Raw genomic sequence first — 19,291 nt, forward strand, 5'->3', positions numbered from 1 at the left:
TGCCTTTCATTAGATTTTCGTTTGTGTACATTTGTATTCACATAGCACAGTACTAAAAGCAAGGCTTTTTGGGGGGGTGGCAGAGAACAACCTTCATACTTGAAAGCTTTTTGAGTGACAGAGGACCGTCAAGGCAGCATAGGAGAAAAAGCCAATTTTCGGTGTCCTCTCTTTGCTTTTTAAAGTGGTGTTAAAGCGAATGTGATGTTTTTGTGAAGCTGTGAGAAGAGTTAGTCAGGCCTTAGATGTGAACAACAGACACTTTATTGCCTTTGTTTTCTCTGTTCACACATCTATGTTTTTTTCCAATGTAATTTAACGCTCTAGGTTCCCTATGTTCACCACAGTTATTCCAATTAGTGCTATTGTGTACATTAGAATGATTTGGCACCTAAAAGCACCACCCCTCTTGCATTTTCCATACTCTGTTTACATATTCAAACAAGCATTTCCTGATATCATTCTAAACCCTTTAGAGTCTAAAGGGTCCAGTTCTAGTCCGCATTGTGACAGATTGAGAACTGGTCTTGTTGTGAAGGAACTGTTGCTGGCAGGAAGATGTAGATGATCTGGCCTGAGTAATAGGGATCTAGAAAAGTTTTTCAGAGGCTCCTCTTGTTAGCAGCCACACGATCCCCTCGGTCCTCTTGGGAGTCAGGCGTTCAGGCGAGCGGTCGGGGGAGGAATGTGCTCCCGGCTGGAAAAGGTTTGCAGTGCACAGAGGGGTCCTCCGTGTCTCGAGCTCTGCTGAGAAATGGGCCCAGCCAGCCGCAGAAACTCAATATTCCTCCCCAGCTGGCCTCTTAGCTGGTAGAGGAGCAAGGTCTGATGACAATGACCCAGACCTGTGGGTTTGGGATTTTCCATAGATTGGATTATTCAAATTGAATTTAGGGCTAGGCGATATGAATAAAGTATCCCAATATTCTTACCCAAACACATCAATATCAGTATTTGGGCCAATATTGTTTGGTTTATGATTGCGTTGATGCATAATCGTCAGTAATGTCGATATACTGAGGCAAGACAATTCTGGTAAATTCTGAAAATGAACTTTCATTGCTCCTAAAGTAGCCTTAAAACCATGCACAAATAAATCTTGCAATATCCAACATTTAGGATGATCTCATATCTCAATATTGTTATAATTGTTATATTTACCAGCCATAGTTGCATTACGACTGTGAATGTGTTAACGCAGCTGTGGGTTTTCCCATCATCTGCTCTGAGTAGTTCTTGCAGAGTGATATACAGTAAAGAGGTAACACTTTACCATCTTTCTCTGCCTTCCTCGATTCTCCACTTGTCAAGCACTTTAGGGACCCCCCTGCCTCTGACATGTTAGCAAGACACCAACTGAGAGGTGAACCCCATGCACTGTGACTCAGGAAGCCAAGGCAGTAAAAGCATTGGGCTTGAGTGAGTGGCACTGGCTTTAGTCTGTATTCTGCTGCCAGAAAAGAGTCTTGTGTGGTTTTGAGGAAATATATAATGTATCTGGCCTCACTGTGCAGTGGAAAATGAGCACACTTGTCTCCAAAATGGCTTAAAGATGTAATTGAACCATAATGCCTCTTATGTGAGCATCTCGCGGCGGAATGAAGATCTTACTTGACAAATGGGCCAGAGAAAATAAACTGGCATCTCTGAGTCATGAAGTGGAGAGTTGGGCTACTGACTCTTAAGCCGGCTGGTGGAGAGATGGAGCCTCCGTCCGAGAAGCTGGTGAAACCCAATCTTCTGTGCTCTGACATCCAAGGCATTTCTATTATATCCCAGCAGATTATTTTCCCCAACATCCCAAAGCCAAGTAGTATTTATTTCCCTTAGACTCATCATAAGAAGGGCTACTTTTGAACACCTTTCCAACTTTTTCTGGTGGTAAGAGGCTCCTGTGTTATGTTTAAACCTTGTGCCTTTCCAATGCCATTTTGGCTTTTATGATGTAGATGGCAGAAATGTAGAAGTTTATTTTCTTAAATTGTGTTGTGTTTAAAGTTCATCCTCGGCTAGGTTAACAAGTCTATAGTTAACCGTCTAGCCAAAATACAGACACTCAGACCCTTAAGGGGTATAATCGCAAGGCCAATCATTCTTTTCTATCAGGTTTTCAAATGAGTCCTGGCTTCAAAATTGTAGATTTTAATATTTTCCACCAGATTTATTTGTTGCTTTTCTGCACCAAAAAGCATTTGTTTTATTGCTGAACATTTGCTCCTAAATACATTACATTTGTATATTTTAGGTTAACATTCTGAAGATGAGCTCAAATCTGATGGTTGTGATAAGCACTGATGTTTCAAAATGTAACTTAGTGAAAATAGAAAATAATATATAAGTATTTTTATCATAGTTTTTAGGAATGTTTAAGATCATCTCTCACTCTTGAGTCAACTGCTTTTTTTGGTTCATTCATTTTTCTTCCCATTTATGTTCATTTTATACACACAGATTAAAATGATTATTCCTTCAGGTGTTGTTGTCCCTCCTACCTTTTATCTCCTGTTGAACTGATGAGTGTGTTAATTGTGACTGCAGTGAGGACACATCAACCTGCTGCACTTGGCTTGTTATCACGTGTCATGTCCCATCTATCACGCCTTTAATCACACCTCTGTTCCCCCATTGCCAAGCACCTTGTCTCTGCGGAGCCTCATTATGTTGCCTGTTGCCTCAATCCTCATCAGCACCACCAGCTGTAGTTAAAAGCAGCAGGCCTGACACTCTGTCAGACACCTCAGGACGTGTCAGAAAAGATAGGAAAAACCTTTAACTTTTATTTAATCACTACTGTTGGGAGAAGCATGCCTTCCTTGACAACCACCCCTCAGCCATCGACACGCACAGCTTGTGGTTGATGTAGCAGCAATGGGTTAGGTCATGCCGGTTCATCCCTGACAGAGGGGAGGTCAAAGTTACTCAGTGGTTGTCTCGAAAATGTCTCTCAAAATTGACCTATCCCTCCGTTTTGCACAACTGCTGCTTTTTCCCCAGACAAGCTCCGAGCTGCCATATCGCTTGTAACCCTTCTCTCCAAGCTGCATTTTGCCAACATGGCGTTCCCCTACTGCGTGCCGGTATTTTTTTGGGGTTAAGGGTGTGGCGCTCTAGCTTAATTCCAGAGGTCCACAGCTGTAAGAGCTTTGGCTGTGGTGGCAAAGCTGCCCAGGGCTAAAGGCTTGCCTTCTAAATGTTCTGTTGGTGAGTCCCACATGACCACAATCTCAGGGAAAAGCTGTAAGCAAATGTGAAGTTTCAGTTTACAGCAACTTATATTTCCTGCTAAGCCCACACTATGATTAGACTTAGCAGTGAAGCAGTTGGACAATAATCTAGTTGATACAAATGTCTGCCTTCAGCACAGTATCACATATTGATCTATTAGGTAAACAAAAGTCTACTTAAGAAAACATAAGTGGAAAAAAAAAGACACTTGGTCATGTTTAGGCAAAAAATGTAAGTTTTTTAAAATATTTATTTATGAACATAAGTTCATATGAGCGAATGATGAGTTTTGGTTGTCACACAGAACATGAACACCAGTCTTCTTTGTATATAAGTGTGCTTGTGATATGTAATCTCAATGTATAGGATCCTCATTGTTAAGGAGACCAGGCTGGTTCAAACAGCACTTTCATTCATTAGGGTGGTGGTCAATCAGTGAAGCAGTTTGACATTAATTAAATTGACAAACCTTTCTGTGTACAGAATCAAATATTGATTTGATCTTTTCATCTACAATGTTTTTTTTTTCCTACCCGTAAGTCCTTTACTCACGTTTGTTATTCTCTCTACAGCCGTGCAATCAAGACCAATCAGGACCTGCTCCCAGAGACCCCCTGGACAAATATCTTCTACGATGACTTCTGGGGCACCTTACTCACCCACAGTGGCAGCCATAAGTCTTACCGGCCCCTCTGCACCCTCTCCTTCCGACTCAACCATGCGGTGGGTGGGCTGGAGCCCTGGGGCTACCACCTGGTGAACGTGGCCCTCCACGGGGCTGTGACGGGCCTGTTCACCTCCCTGGCTCGCCTGCTGCTCGGAGGCGGCCTGTGGAGCCTGCTTGCCGGCCTGCTCTTCGCCTCGCATCCCATCCACACCGAGGCGGTGGCGGGGGTCGTGGGCCGCGCGGATGAAGGGGCCACCCTCTTCTTCTTGCTGTCCCTGCTCTGCTACATGCGCCACTGCCAGCTGCGGGGCCACGCTGGGCCAGTGCGGCTCGTGGCGTGGTTCCTGGGCAGTCTGGTCTGCGCTGCGTGCAGCATGCTGTGGAAGGAGCTCGGAGTGACCGTCCTGGCCGTGTCGGCGCTTTACGACGTCTGCGTGTTCCACAAGCTCAAACTGCGACAGGTCGTCATGCTCCTGTACAAGGTAAACAGTTTGTTCTCAGTGCTTTTCACATGTATCTGAATTCCTGCACCTGCAAAGGTCTGGCCAACAGCATGGGAAAGTCAATTTGTGTGTGTGTGTGTGTGTGTGTGTGTGTGTGTGTGTGTGTGTGTGTGTGTGTGTGTGTGTGTGTGTGTGTGTGTGTGTGTGTGTGTGTGTGTGTGTGTGTGTGTGTGTGTGTGTGTGTGTGTGTGTGTGTGTGTGTGTGTGTGGTGTACTACAGTATGTGTGCATTTTGTTTGCTTTTCATCACAATATCATTTCATAAACATTTCCAAGGTTGTGCACAGCTGGGTCCTTTCAGGTCACATTATTGTGTTTTCAATCAAATACAAGGAAACACATGTTAAAAAAAGAAAACATATTTATGTGGCTCTGGGCAAAAGCGATGCATACTACTGCTGTTTTATAGCAAAACCCAACATATCTTGTAGAGATGAGTCATCTGAATGGAACGTAATGGATTATTATGGTGATGAAGAGTTTGTTGCTGATCTGTTGCAGATTGTAGGTCCTTTGTTTGTAATTTAAGTTTATGGCTGCACTTTTTTCTTATAGGAAACATACATTCTAGACACCTAAATAGAGATCAGTTTAATAAATGACAAATGAATAACACTAGACTCAATTTGAAAATGAGTAGCTAATTGCCCATAGAGTCATCAGTGTTAATCATTTTTTATGATTCATTTGATGTCTTCAAAACATAATGACGAAAAGTAAGCTGTTTGCCACATTAGCATTCAGTCAAATCAATTTGTGTCCCTAGGGTTTTTCTCCTGTTGCTTACGAGTGTGTTAGGTTGCTTTTATTCATTTTGCACACAGGGAAAGAAAGGGAAGAAAATAAAAGCATTTTTAAAGTAATAGCTGAGATTTCCTTGTTGCTTTTGAAGCATTCGGCCTAGGTTGCCTTTTTCTCCAACAGCGCCTGTCAGAAGTATTTACTGTTTGCTGTCTTGTCAATATGACATCCACAGCTCTCTAGCCGTCATGATAAATTCAACAGGATACAATGTGACCAAAGAGTCCCAAACCAGCCAATGAGAGAGCTGGTATCTGGCACGCCCCCAAGCACAGAACAGCACTTAAGGATAGGTTGTGCGGCAATGAGGGAGAGGGGTCAGCAAGAAAGGGGGCGGTAACTGATAGAGATAGAAACAAAAGAGAGAATATGGTTTATTGAGGAGCAATTCCATTTCATTGCTCAGCATAGTTTGGAAATGAGGAGTGCCGTCTTCTCCACCCTGTCCTCTCATGATTCAGGCTTTATCTGACTCTCTGTGCCCTCTGGAGTAAAGCCCATCCATTGCCGCAGGCAGACAGGCCTTTTAATGGCTTGTCAGGCATGGCTAGAGCATAGAGGAAACAGGGCCAAAGGGGCCGAGGGAGATGATGCCTCATAGCTGACAGTTTTTCAACTTTTTGATTGAAAATCTACAAAGCCTGCTGATCCAATTGTCTTTGGGAGAAAATATACACTGGCAGATAGTTATACTACACTTCTGGCGTGGAGCAAGCCCTATGGATTTCTTTCATGGCTTGCCATTGTGGTTAACTAAGTTGGCAAGCGTCTCAGGAGGCAGATGTGTCCTGGTTAGCTTCTGAAATCCAGTGCTGTATTTCTCATATCATATATCTTTTTTCAAAAAGTTACAAAACAAAAAATATATAAAAGGATATATACTTTTTAAATTTGAAGGAATTAACAGTGGCAAGTTGCTTGTCTAATGTGAACTGGCAGGTTTCTTCACAATTTTGGACAACATTAAGTAACGGCTTCCTCTGTATTTATTTTTCCTTACTGTTGGTAGGTTACATTAATGCTGTATTGTCAATGACAAAGTAGGAGCTTGGAGTATAAAGGGAGGGAAAACACTGTCTGTATATACTAAAAAAATCCGAGCTTTGTAAACTAGTTACAATTTTTTGAAAAATGACTCAGACTGAGTCTAATGCTGTTAATATTCCTTGTGTCAACCACCCAGTTTTTATATTGCTAACTTTAATGTCAAAGAAAAAAGTCTATATTATGTTCACCAAGTTCTACAGTGAATATGCCACAACGTCTGGAGTAATGACAATAACAAACTCACAGTGGAAGGAGTCTGAAAAGATAAATCACTTCTTTGCAGCAAAGAAAACTCACAGCGGGTTACTTTCCATTGAGGAGACAAATAAGAAACTGCGTGGGTTGTCAGGCGCTTTTAGAAAACAACAGACTATTTTTCATTATTTCGAATGGAGAATGTTAAGCAGCATACTTTTCTGGAACTTTTTCTGCTGCCATGTACGTCTCCATATTGCTGACGAGCAACTTTTAGCAGACAATTGTCATTATCCTTCAGTGTCATTAAGTCGCACCACAGACAACATAAAAGGAAGCACTGTCCGAGAGCTGTCATCATCACGTCAGTCATGTTAACTTGGGCGGTTTGTTGCCTGCTTGTAATGTAGTGTACTTCTGTATGGATTTATGAGTATCGTGACTATATCCTTATGGCAAACAGTCCACTACAGCTGCATGGACAAGTTGTGAACAGAGCGGAAAACTATTGAAGTGAAATAAATGCAGTTCCCTCCCTCATGTTAGGGCTTGAAATGTGTCGGGTTGCTGAAAACTTGGTCACACAAGCCGAAGTGGAAGAATAGGAAAGCAGCATTGTAACATTAAAGGGGCCATATTATGCTTTTTGGGTTTTTCCTTTCCTGTAGTGTGTTAAATAGGTTTTTTTGCATGTAAATGGTCTGCAAACGCAAATATTCTTCCAGAGAGAGTTTTTCTCACACACACTCCCCCCCCCCCCTTCCCCCTGCCTGCAACTCCTCAATTGTACTCCCCTGCTTTCTTCTGTAACATAGTGACATTGCTACGTAACAACTGCGCTACTATTGGCTAACGCTTAAACACATTATACGTGCTAGGCTAGGGGGCGGGACATCTCTAAGCCAGCGGTTTTCAAAGTGTGAGGTGCGCCTTCCCGGGGAGAGCTTCAGGGGAGGCGCAGCGTGAGAAGAAAATAACGAGAAACAGTGAACATGGATCGATTTTTTGTGAAGTTACCTAAAGTGAGAGAGGAGACAGCGTCTGGCAGAAAACGTCACTTGCACACTTTTGGCTGTCTGTGGAGACCGAGTTCCCCCACCTCGCCAAAAAGGCTGTAAAAGTGCTCATTCCCTTCACCTCCACCTACCTGTGTGAGTGCGGGTTTTACGCATTGACTTTGATCAAAAGCAAGTACCGGTCAAGGCTGCAGCCAGAGTATGATCTGCGTTTATTCCTGTCTACATTGCATCCCCGCATCATGTGCGCATCAAAGACGCAGACTCATTGTTCCCACTAAAGTAGGGGTGAGTGTAATAGGGAGGAAAAGTTGACGTAGAGTGTTTTGCCGGGTGCATATAGCATCTTCATTGAGAGCCTTATTTGTTTTTCTTTTATCTGCTGGTTCCATAGCCTTACACTGAAATACAGGAACAGCCTGAACAGCATTGCTAAAACCTGCTCTAAGGTCATCGGAGTGAAACAGAGAGACTTAAACTCCTTCTGTGAGCAACCGATTCTGCGGAAAGCAGAGAGCATTCCAGCCTCCAGGTCATGTTCTTGCACATGCATTTTGTCTGTAGCCATCAGGGCGTAGATATGCTCTACCTACTCTAAACACTAATCGCTTTGCGAAATCATTCATCGATTCTGCACTCAAACTTTTAAATTCTTGAAAGGCTTTTAACTTGATTATTTATTTATTTATTATTGTGATGCTATGAACTATTTATCGTGTAAATTGGAATGATCCACATCTGTGCTCCCGGGTGTATCTGTGTGTTTTCTTCCTGTATGTTCCTGCCTGTGTATATGACATAAACATAACCAATTGCCCCTTGTGGGATTAATAAAGTTGTTGATTGATTGATTAATAAGGATTTACCCGCAAAGTTGAACATGTTAAAAATGTTTAAAAAAATGTTTAAAACATGAATATAAAAAGGTTTAAAAAAGTTATTGTTTCGTATTTTAAGGAGGTGACGCTACTCAGCCAATCAAATCGGTGGAGTCAGTGAGTCAGCACGATAGATTAAAAAATATTGTAAAGAAGAGAGAAACAGTCGTAGTAATTTCAAATGGCGTGCTCAAAAAAGAGGAAGGTAGACATTGAAAACATTTTCTCTCACCGGACCTCTTTGAAATGCAATTGAATACTCCTGCATTATAGCAACAACAAAAATAATAATAATAATAATAATAATTTCTATAATAATTAGGAGGGGGGGCGCGGGTGTTCTTATGTTCTCTGAGGGGAGGCTCACCTTCCCACACTTTGAAAACCCCTGCTCTAAGCGATTGACCATCATAACAGGGTCTGCCAGCTAACCAATCAGAGCAGACTGGGCTCTGGTTTCAGACAGAGGGTGAAAAGAGGTGCTGCAGCACAGGCAGTATGAGAAAAATAAAATACCTTTTTGAACATTAAAGCATGGAAGCATGTTTCAGTTGAAGCACAAAATACAAATATGAAACCAGAAAATGAGTATGACAGTAACTATCTTTGATGAGACCTAAGTGAATAAAAGAATGGAAAAGTAGCTGTCAACATGTCCCAGATTTATGTTTTGGAGAACATTATACCCATTCGTCAGTCAGACTAAAGAGACCGGATTGTTGCATGAATGACGAGCCACAGTGGGCCGATGCTGCTTTTTATCACCAAACTGTCCACTGGGCTACAGTCGTTTGACATTTACCGTTGGAAATGTTGAAATGGGCCTGCTTATCTGATCGTGGCGCACAGTCAATTACATTAGAGTTTTATATCTGCTGCAAATCTCCCATTGGGTCATTACGGCTCCTGTGTGCGGTTTGAAGGTTGTGGGCAGTGGAGACTGAAAGCGTCACTGTAATTCCATGTAGGTTTATAACTCATTCCGTAAAGACTTTAACTGTAGACTCTCTGCATACAAATCAGAGGGAGGAGGTAATGCATGGATGTTATCTTGATGTATTGGGTTGCATAACAGATCTTAAAACATGAGAAGCATACACTACAATTTACCATATGTAAAAATAAACCTAGGAAATAATGGCTTTTCTTTAAAGAACTGCAGCTAAATCAAAGGATTATTCTAATAAAAAGAGACATTTTATATAAAGCAAGCTGTATTTAAATCAGGTCAGAGTATAATGTCAGATTGAATAGACTATAATTTGTTTGTGTACTGTGAATGTGTTTCTTCTTGCAGGCTTTTGTCTGTGCGATGTCAGCCTTAGAGCTTACATGGATCCAATTCTCTCATATCATTGTCCCCAGGAAATACAAAATCCTAAAGCGGATTAGAATACCACATGCCACCTTTTATATAGTCCTCAATAGATGTTGTGAATATTAAACATTATTCAGCTGATTTAGTTTAAAAAAAAAAGTTTAGAATTACTTCTGTTCGTGTTCATGTTAGCGCTATAGACACTTCTCTGGAAAAAGGATTAAAGAAAAAAGAGAAAGTGCAAGAAACAATAGTGCCTAGAAAGTATTTGAATATGCACATGTTTGGTTAATGATGATGCTGGAGGCAAAGCTCTAGGCATCCTTTGGTATCTGAGCTCTGCGGGAAGCTTATTCTAAGAGATCCGGTGCAACCAATGCATCCTCAGATAACCTTTCTTAGAGAAACATTGTGCTCTTTAGATAAATCATAATCACACATCTTTACTTTTAGACAATGCAAATGCAAATATACATAAAGAACACCTCTTTCTTACATAATCTGCATGGATTAGTTTGGATTTATGTTTTTATGGCCCACAAAGTCCTATACACTTTTCAACAAGCAATTACACCCCTTTCCTTTCCCCCCCTGCAGTCATTAGTCCGTATGTTTAGTGTTAAACCTACTGGCATTTACAGTGTTGATATCCAATGCCAACTAAGCCTACAGCTCACAGTGCTTTAATTACTTCTTTCCAGGACGTGGTGTCTTCAAAAGTGGAAAAATCTGTATCATTAAATTGTTTACTCAAGCTGACCTTTACAGTGCTGATATTCTCCAGTTGCCTCTGTGGCTGATTAAAGTATTTATGGTCATGTGTATGGATTTACTTTAAGGCATTGCGTTAACTACATTTATATGTTACACTGTTTTGCTTACTAAGTCAGGTTTAGCCACAATTTATGTGGAAAAATTAGCTTTTTACGAGTCTGTTTCCTGCACGGCATTAGTTAATAGGCTCATTTTCAATAAGAGACTCATTTAGTTTGGGAAGAAATGTGAGATCTCACGGTGTTTATTCCAAAGCATAGTGCAGTGAATTGTCTGTCTTAAGGACTGTTTTTTTTCGGTGTTCTTTAATTGTTAGTTAAGCAATACAATTAATGTCGAGGACAACTGGAATTGGCCAAGACTCAGGCTCTAGCATTGTGAAAAATCTGTTTGGACCTGTGATTTAAAATAAACATCTTCACTATAATTGTACTCCATATTTAGATGTGTGCCTTGTTTAGCCAAACTATCCATACTTCATGTGTTTGACAGACCTACCCACATAATGCTCTGTGTCCATTTATTTTCCAGAGAAAGGGTTATTGAGTTCATTTTTACACACTGGAGATACTTCTGTTAACATACGGGTACAGTATGAGTCACAGTCCCTCAGGGGTTGACACTCGTTACATGACAAGAACAATACAGACATCTGATGCTTTGAAAGTGTAAACTGGATTAAGGGGACTCATCTCGGTGATGTCATGTCAATGCTGTACATCCATCTGTACACAAGGGCTCAGATATGTAACCTGAAACGCTCTTTTGCGATTGCTTTTGTTCAACCAACAACAAAGACACTAGAATATGATTTCAAAATCTGGGACACGACCCAGCTGGCCCTCACTGAATGTCAAGCTTATCTTTTCACACCTCAGATTTTCTGTTCACACTTCGGCTATTAGCGCAAGGTCACTGCTAACGTCATGTGTGTGTGTGTGTTTGTGTCTGGAGGGCCACAGAGATGACCCCGGGCCAAGAGCTTAGGTGTTGTGGAAATGGCGAGGCAGGCGAGGGAAGCTGTGACCTGGAGGTCCCTCCAAACACAGATCTGTGTGCACTGCGTGTATGCAGGGTGAGCTATAGGCCCTGCATACGAATCATGACATCCATACATACCCTTGCTGTGTATTTGATGAGGTAACACCTAATACGTTCTTACCTGGGGCTCCACAGATGCTCCTCCATGCTCTAATGGCTCCTGTCACTGTGTGATGGATTGGGCCTGTGGGGCTCTGCTAGTGCCCCCTGCCCTCACCCACCTGCCTCTCACATGGGGATACACACCAGCGCCTCTGGTCTGGACATAGTGATGGGCGGTGGGAGACATGCATAATGGGAACCGATGTATAGAAAAAACAGAAGGTTATACAGGTAGATGTTTAGGTTTTCTAACTTTAGTTTGACATTTTAGGAAGTAAGCTTAATTGCTTTCTTGCTAAGAGTTACATGAAAAGATTGACCCATCTATTGTTAAAGTGACAGTTCATTCCAAAATAGTATATGAAAATCCAAACAACAATCTCTCTATCCAGAAATAAGGACACAGTTGCTCAAGGTAATCCACATAACTATGTCCTCAATGTTTTGCTTTTTAGTGTTAAAAAATTAGGAATAACTCTGTATTTTGAGCTTCATAGTTATTAGCAGAAAATTGTGGGACCTTGGATAGAGTAATGCTAGGTGTTCCCACAGTCTCTCTGCTAAGCTAACAATGATCTGCTCTAGCTTCACAATTATCATACAGACGTAAGAGTGGTATTATTTTTTCATCTCAATCCCAGCAAGAAATAACTATTGGTGATTCCCAAAAGTGTTTAACTAGTTCTCTTTACAGTATATGATCAGGAATCTCATAACAAAGAATAACATGTAGGAGCAGGGTTATAATGAAAACATTTCAAACACAGATGATTGGACAGTTCTTCCGACCCCTGCATTTCTTCGCTGTGAGGTAAATTGAGTGCAAACCACAGTGATAGACAGTGACTTGAGCTGGGTTTGCTTCAGCCCATACCCTTCATCAGGCATAAGTGAAACTGACAGGCAGGGTGCTAGCGACAGCCAGCACAATGACCCTGACTTTGCCTGCTGTGAGGTGAAGAAGATGGAGGCGTAGAGAGAGAATAAAGAATCCTTGAAACAAAGCCCCGTGTCAAAACGATCGTGAAATACAGCATGAGGCTTGAAATATTTCACATTGTCCCTTTCCCTGCTTTTCACTGAAAAAGAATGCATACCCCGTTCTTTATATAGCCAGCATGTCTGTGAATCGATAGTGGCATGTTATGTAAGATCTCAGACAGGGAAAGGAATGTCCCTCAGCAACAGTGTCCTGCTTGTCTTAATGGAAACATATATAGATTTGCTGGTTTGTCTGTTTTCCCTAAATCATTAAGCTTTTAAAAGGGATAATTGATTCACCCAGAAGTATTACAGTAAATGACAAACATACAGAAGGGAAATCTCCAAATTAAAATTCCTGAGCCACATTGGACTTACCCTTCAAGCACATTCTAAACTCAATTGACATTCATCAAGAGTTTAGAAATTCAACATAAATAAGATATAGCTTGGGCATTTGTTTTAGTTGCTGACCGTAGTTCACATTTATAGCTCATTGTGAATGGTCTTGGCAAATAAACTGCCATGTTAAAATCATTCAGCCAGAACTGCATTACTTGAGACTTCAAGCTACAGTGCTGTATCAGTCAAAACTAAAAGACCAATAAATGCTTTGAGGTCTCATGATATATTGGGTTTTTTAAGAAAGAAAAAAAAAGTTTTTGTGGTACTCTAATTAAACTTAAGGGTATTTAATGTGAAACAATACTGCTTGATTATTTACATAATCTTAACAATGTTTTATAAGTTATTGTTGTGTAAAGCTAAAGAAAATATGTATATGAGTACTGGAACCGCTCAACGCGTCGTGACAGATGTACAGCACTCCAGGGAATTCTAATGTTAGTTGTTTGTATATATAGTACAATAAATGTGACTTTTAGGAATTCTAATCAAAATAAGCCTGACCAATTATCCAATAAACCATTAACCGCTGCCAAATTATTTCCGATGGATGAGAGAAATGAAATCATTCAGATGTGGAATGGGCAAATGGCCACTTTCAACAAACAAAGGAAACACATGTAGGGCTATCTGCAAATGATCTGCTGCAACATCTCACCGCGTTCTGTAATATTCACAAATGCTCTGGAGGCATGGTCAGGTCTATTACCTGAATACATTAAATCCTAGCTGCAAATTCCCTTGTGCATGCTGCGACAAAGGACCACTGCATTTCCCAGCCATGGTCCTATCATCAACGTAGGCGCTCCCTGCACGGGACGAGGAACTGAGGAGAGACGGGGCATGTGCGAAAGAGACGCAGAAAAATCTGTTGAAAGGGAGGGGTGAGACAATAATGGATGTGGCGGCCAAGGGATGGATCGAGGGAGGGGAAGAGAGTATGTTGTAAAATTGTTGTCTGTTCTTCTCCTCTATCAAACAGCCTGTCGCTTCCTGTGAACCATCAGCTACGGGATGCCTTATTTTTGGATACAAAGACTGCAGATGGTCGTTATATACCAAGCCAGTGCTACTGTATAACCATTCATTAAATATGGGATATCAACTAGTTATAGACGTTCTCTCCCTGAGCGTTTGAACTCTGCTATGGCACTCATCACCCAAGTTTCCTTGGTCTGGTAAACTCTGAAGAAGTATCTGTTGCTGCTTTGTGACATATATGATTATGTCATGCATGTATGTGTGGACTTATATACCTGGCTGACCACTCTAAGAATGTGTTTTAAGTTTGAAATGTACTCTATTCTGAAAAGTAAGAATGGTCCATATTGCGTAAATGATGGCCACCATTATGTCTCAAGAAGGACGTTGAGTCATTGTGACTACAGTTATCACATGGAGATTGGATCTGGCAGACACTGTTGCATATCAGTTCAAAATGAGATACATATTGATATGACTAGATAAAGACTGGTGTAGGGAGGGACATCCACTTTATCAGGGCATCGTTTTATGAGCAAAAAGGTTGTCTTCTGTGATGGGAAGAAAAGGCAAGACATTGTGAATTTGAATAATACATCTGTGAATAGATTGGTCTGTATTTGTTCCCATCTTGGTCCAAACCCTATGGGCATGCTAATGCAGACATAAAACACTATGTGCTGATTTTCTGTTATTTTCCCCTCATTTCTACTCCTATGGTATTTTCCAATTGTTTTCCAATTATTTCTTGTTTAGTTGCAGTTTTTGTCCTCTAACATTGAGTCAACCGTGTGGGATAAATTGACTTTTGGCCACAACCAATCTAGTTTCTCCTCTGTGACACATTGGAATGATTAGCGGGAAAGCAAAGCCACACGGGGTAATCTACCGGTTATAAACAGGGATGCAAATTGTGTAAAGCAAATTCCTTATTCCTTAAAGACATCCAGAGTCACATAAAGACTCTCAGTGAGTACCCTGTCATTATTTTTGATCAAGCCTTGTTTTTTTTGGTCCCACATTTTCACCCTAAAAAAAAGTATTTTCATCTCAAATAGTATAACTAGTAGCGCTGCTCAATTAATCGTATTTTAATCGCGATTACGATTATGGCTTGCAACGATTACGAAAACAACGTAATCGAAATAAAACGATTATTTTTTTATTATAACCTTTTCTTTTTCTTTTTTTTTTATAATTTTTGTTTTGTTGGTTTTTCAGTTGAATTATACTTAAAGTTCAGGGTAATCAACTGTTAAAAACATACTGTTCAAATTATTTATTCTCCAATAAATGGATGTTTTCAAAGTCAATGAATAATCGCATTTAATAATAGCTATTACAATTATTGAACCAAATAATCGAGATTATGATTTTTGCCATAATCGAGCAGCCCTAATAACTAGGCTATCGTTTTATATACCGTAATTCCTACACATTTACATAGCAGTTTAGTTTACCTCAGGTGTGATATTCTCCCCAGGATTAATAATGAACTAATATACCGACTGAAAACCCTTCAACAGCCTGTCACAGAAGGATTAAGTGTTACACCAAGAGGAGAAATACTGATGCTTCATTTCTGCACCAACACATCCGAGGAATGTTTCTTTCAATCCGCAGATTCATTGGTAATCTGGAGGCAAACCAGTATGGAAGTGAGATATCATGCCCTTGTGGGAGTTAAGCCTGCATGGAGACATGGAGAGGCTCAGAAACCTGCAGAAAGATTTCTGCCAGTATACTCCCACAAACATTAAAGGTTTCCCTGTTTTCTGTCGGCTTAGGCAACTTTTCGGTTTTGTCTATTATTTTTTACTTTAACTCTCTCTTGTACTGAATGTTGTTCCTGTGTCTGGACATTTTTGATTTATGGTCTCTGCTTAGAACTACAAATTAAAGTAATTTCACGGTCTTTAGGGACTTTTATGGCTCTAAGATGATTTTATGAGTTTGATCTATGGCTCGCTTCCTTCGCCAATAAAGCACTGTCCTTTTGGTACTTGGAGCTATTTCTTCCTAGTTGATATTCTGTGAAAGCTACATGTTTTTAATTTGTTTTTTGAAAATTATTGGCACTTTCTGTATTTTTGTATATGTCCTTTTTAATTAATTATCAATAAAGTGCTCGGTCTGACCATAGTTTGTATTACATACTGTCAGTGGACAATGCTACCTAGAGACCTGGACCTAGAAATACAAAGCCTTAACTCTGGCCTTTTGGGTGTGGCCATCTTTGTTTTTGGACCTGGCAAAATAACAGAATTCTTTAAATGAATAGTTCTTGACCGGAAAAAACGAATGGTGACAAAAGACAAAAAACCCAAACTGGACAACACATGGAAGCGAATTGTCGCCAATGTTGCCACCGCAAGCATATCCCGCATTATCATCTATGTTTCTCTAAATAGAAGCATCATTTACAAAATGACATAACACATTTGGAGTTGTGTTTCTGGCAACCTCTCTAATGTAGGTCCAATATTCATTCTCGTTTAGCTCAATTTGTGGTCACTGCCAACTCATAAACATTTGGCTCTTACCTCCTAAGTGCTCCATTCAGTGTACGGATATCCACTTACTCTATCTGTGTGCTGTTTGGTGCTGAGCAGATAGTTTTCAGTCAGGCTTTAACTCTTTTCATTGTGTCTGTAGGCTTTTTCCTCACAGAGAGATTCACGTCATCCTCAGAATGCCTTTCATTTGTCTGTGGAAAAACAAGATGTTCCATTGGTTGAACGTGGAACGCTACAACTCGACAATGAACCTTGGGTTCTTTATGGTTGATGTTGGCTTCTGCTGTTTGTCTTCCACCAACAACACAAGTTGTTATGTTTCCTGAACTCCCCTTACTTGTTACTAGCCAGTATAAAGTTTAACTGCAACAAATGGCATGCTGTCACTGAGTGGTGGTCATCTGTAACGTAACACCAGAGAGCTACTTGACATCCACATCTGACATTTCTCAGACAGTTTATCTGCTAAGCTTTGGACCCCAGCTCTGGCTTTGTGTGTCTCATTCATGCTATTCAGAATTGGCTTCCCGCTTCTCTAAACCCTGCAATACAATGGCTCTGATCTTCCAAAATGCTTAGTAATGACTGGGAATCCATGTATGGACAAGACTAATCAAGAATGGATACAACTCAGTAACAGTACATTTTTCCGGTACTTCCTTCTAACCCACATTTCATCCCCCTCTGTAGAGCTTGAATCAGCATCTTGTCACAGCTAATATGCCGCGGTGGTCACACAGTTTAGTTGGCCCACGCAGTACAAATAAATACGGGAAACGTAAACTCGAAAATAAGGAAAAGTCAGTTTATTTTTCAAACCGTTACTGTGGTTTCACTCAATAAATATCTCATATGAAATGTTAAAGGTTTTAAGTCTTCCATTGTCATTATGTCCTTATTGTTTAGTGCTTTTGGTGCTTTTGCCTTTTTCGATTATGACTTCAGTTTGTTTTGAGTATTCATTTAGAGTTGTTGTATTGTCTGGGCTTTACTTCAAGAGAGAAAACTGGGACTTTTGGAAAATATAGTGAGACGTTTTGTTGTTTTTTCATACATTTTATCAACTCAAGTTTCAGTAACCACTGAGAACTTGGCAACATTTGGGATTTTCCATTGATTAGCTGTTTATGTTCCTAACCTCGGCCCCCTTCATCCTCCTGCCTACCTATAACACAAATCTCTTTTTAAACTCAAATTTCATCCCCTCCAGAGACACCCTCTCGTTGACAGAATGAGATATGTTTTCCTATGCCGTTGTGGATCTATGGATGCCTGATTGCCACTGATGACAAAATAAATGTACTCTGATTGTGGCACAGGGATGGGGAGACCCTTCCTGACCCATAAAGAAGGATCATCTGGCTTCAGCATGAAAAGAAGACATTTTGTGTTTTGAGTGATTAAGACATCTCAAATAAGCTTGTTTAAAGTGAGATGGAGTGAGCATGCTGGAATGTTGAGTGAAGGTCTCACAAGAAATGGATCCTGTGTTGGTTCAATGATTATGGTTAATAAAAACTGACCAAGAGAGACATCATGAGCTGGCGTGTGATTATGGTCGGAAAGGTTCTTACTTAGATTTATTTGCTTTCGTCTTTTGTTGAAATTCAAACTATAACACAGTGGGACTTTGGAGATGGGCAGTAATACATTACAACAATAACTTGTTGCACAATCAACACGGAAACCATGACCTGTGGTTTTCCATCCAGCACCAAATAATGTTGTGCGGTGCCTTTAATGGTGTCTTTCCAACTTTGTTTTACATCCTGTGAGGTCTCACTTTTATCTCCCTCACCAAGTTTTTAAAGAATCTAACTTTAGTGTCTCACGGGCAATAAAGATCTTTTTTTGGTTAAATCTCCAATGGATTTCACTGACCATTTTCTAGGGTTTTGCTGTTTCTCCCTCTCCTATCTCTGTGCTCTGTCCGTCGGCCAGTGGGACCAGCTGACTCTGTTGGTTTTCTGATGGGTTCACACGGGTTAAACGCTTTGATCATGAGCATTGCAAAGCAGGTCCGCCACGGGGTTTGACTCCATGAGCTTTCGCACCATGCGGCCCACAATCAAGCAGTTGTCCTCTTGCCTTTAAGTAAACTATACACCGCACCTCACACAGTCATTTATTGAGGGTTATCCATCTTAAAGCCATGCCAGCACTGATGTAGCTTATCTGAGCTGTATGACAAATTGAGGAATGTGAACTTTATTGCATGTGCCTCGAGATGAGTCAAGGTATGATGTGTTCGCACTGCTGGTTACACAGCAGATTGTGGAAAATAAAGATAAAGACATATATATTTCTGGGTGTTAGCTGAGGCAAATTATCTCACCTTTCAACTTTAAATGTATCGAAACTCATTGCTACTCACACATGTTATGCAATTGTTTCCATTTCTATCTGTATGGTAAAATTAAAGGTAGCTTTTATAGACTAACAAACACATTTTTCAGTTTCTAAATTGAGCCAAATTTGTAAAATATTTTCAAATTCATTTCTGTTATTCTACTGTAGCATAAACAGCTGTGAAATTGTTCCAAACTAAATGCAGCCGCTAACAGTGTGTGAGAGCAAATTGTCAGGCATCAGCTTAATCACACTTTGAAAACATGAGCCAGCTGTTGGTAATCCATAACACGTTGTTAGGAAGTGCAATAGTCGGGCTCTTATCTTGTCTTGGCTGCTAACAATCAGGTTTTTACAACCAAAGGTTCTTTTCTGTCTCAGAGGAGGGGATCACAACAGCTGCAGCTGATAAGAAGAAGAACAGATAGATGGGGGAATTGTGGTTCATCAACTGAAAGCTCGATTAGTCAGTCCAGCGGTCAAGGAACAAGG

At 40.6% G+C, this 19,291-nt stretch overlaps 1 protein-coding gene across 1 annotated transcript in view; it reads left to right on the forward strand.

Annotated features, from left to right (window-relative positions):
- tmtc2b (transmembrane O-mannosyltransferase targeting cadherins 2b) overlaps positions 1-19,291 on the forward strand; it is a 108,815-nt gene that overhangs the window by 41,982 nt on the left and 47,542 nt on the right. The window contains exon 2 of the mRNA XM_079681032.1: positions 3,798-4,374. Within this exon, the coding sequence (XP_079537158.1) occupies positions 3,798-4,374 (577 nt within the window). The remainder of the gene's footprint in view (positions 1-3,797; positions 4,375-19,291) is intronic.

The sequence above is a fragment of the Notothenia rossii genome (assembly GCF_949606895.1).
Source record: "Notothenia rossii genome assembly, chromosome: 5".
Taxonomy (NCBI): domain Eukaryota; kingdom Metazoa; phylum Chordata; class Actinopteri; order Perciformes; family Nototheniidae; genus Notothenia; species Notothenia rossii.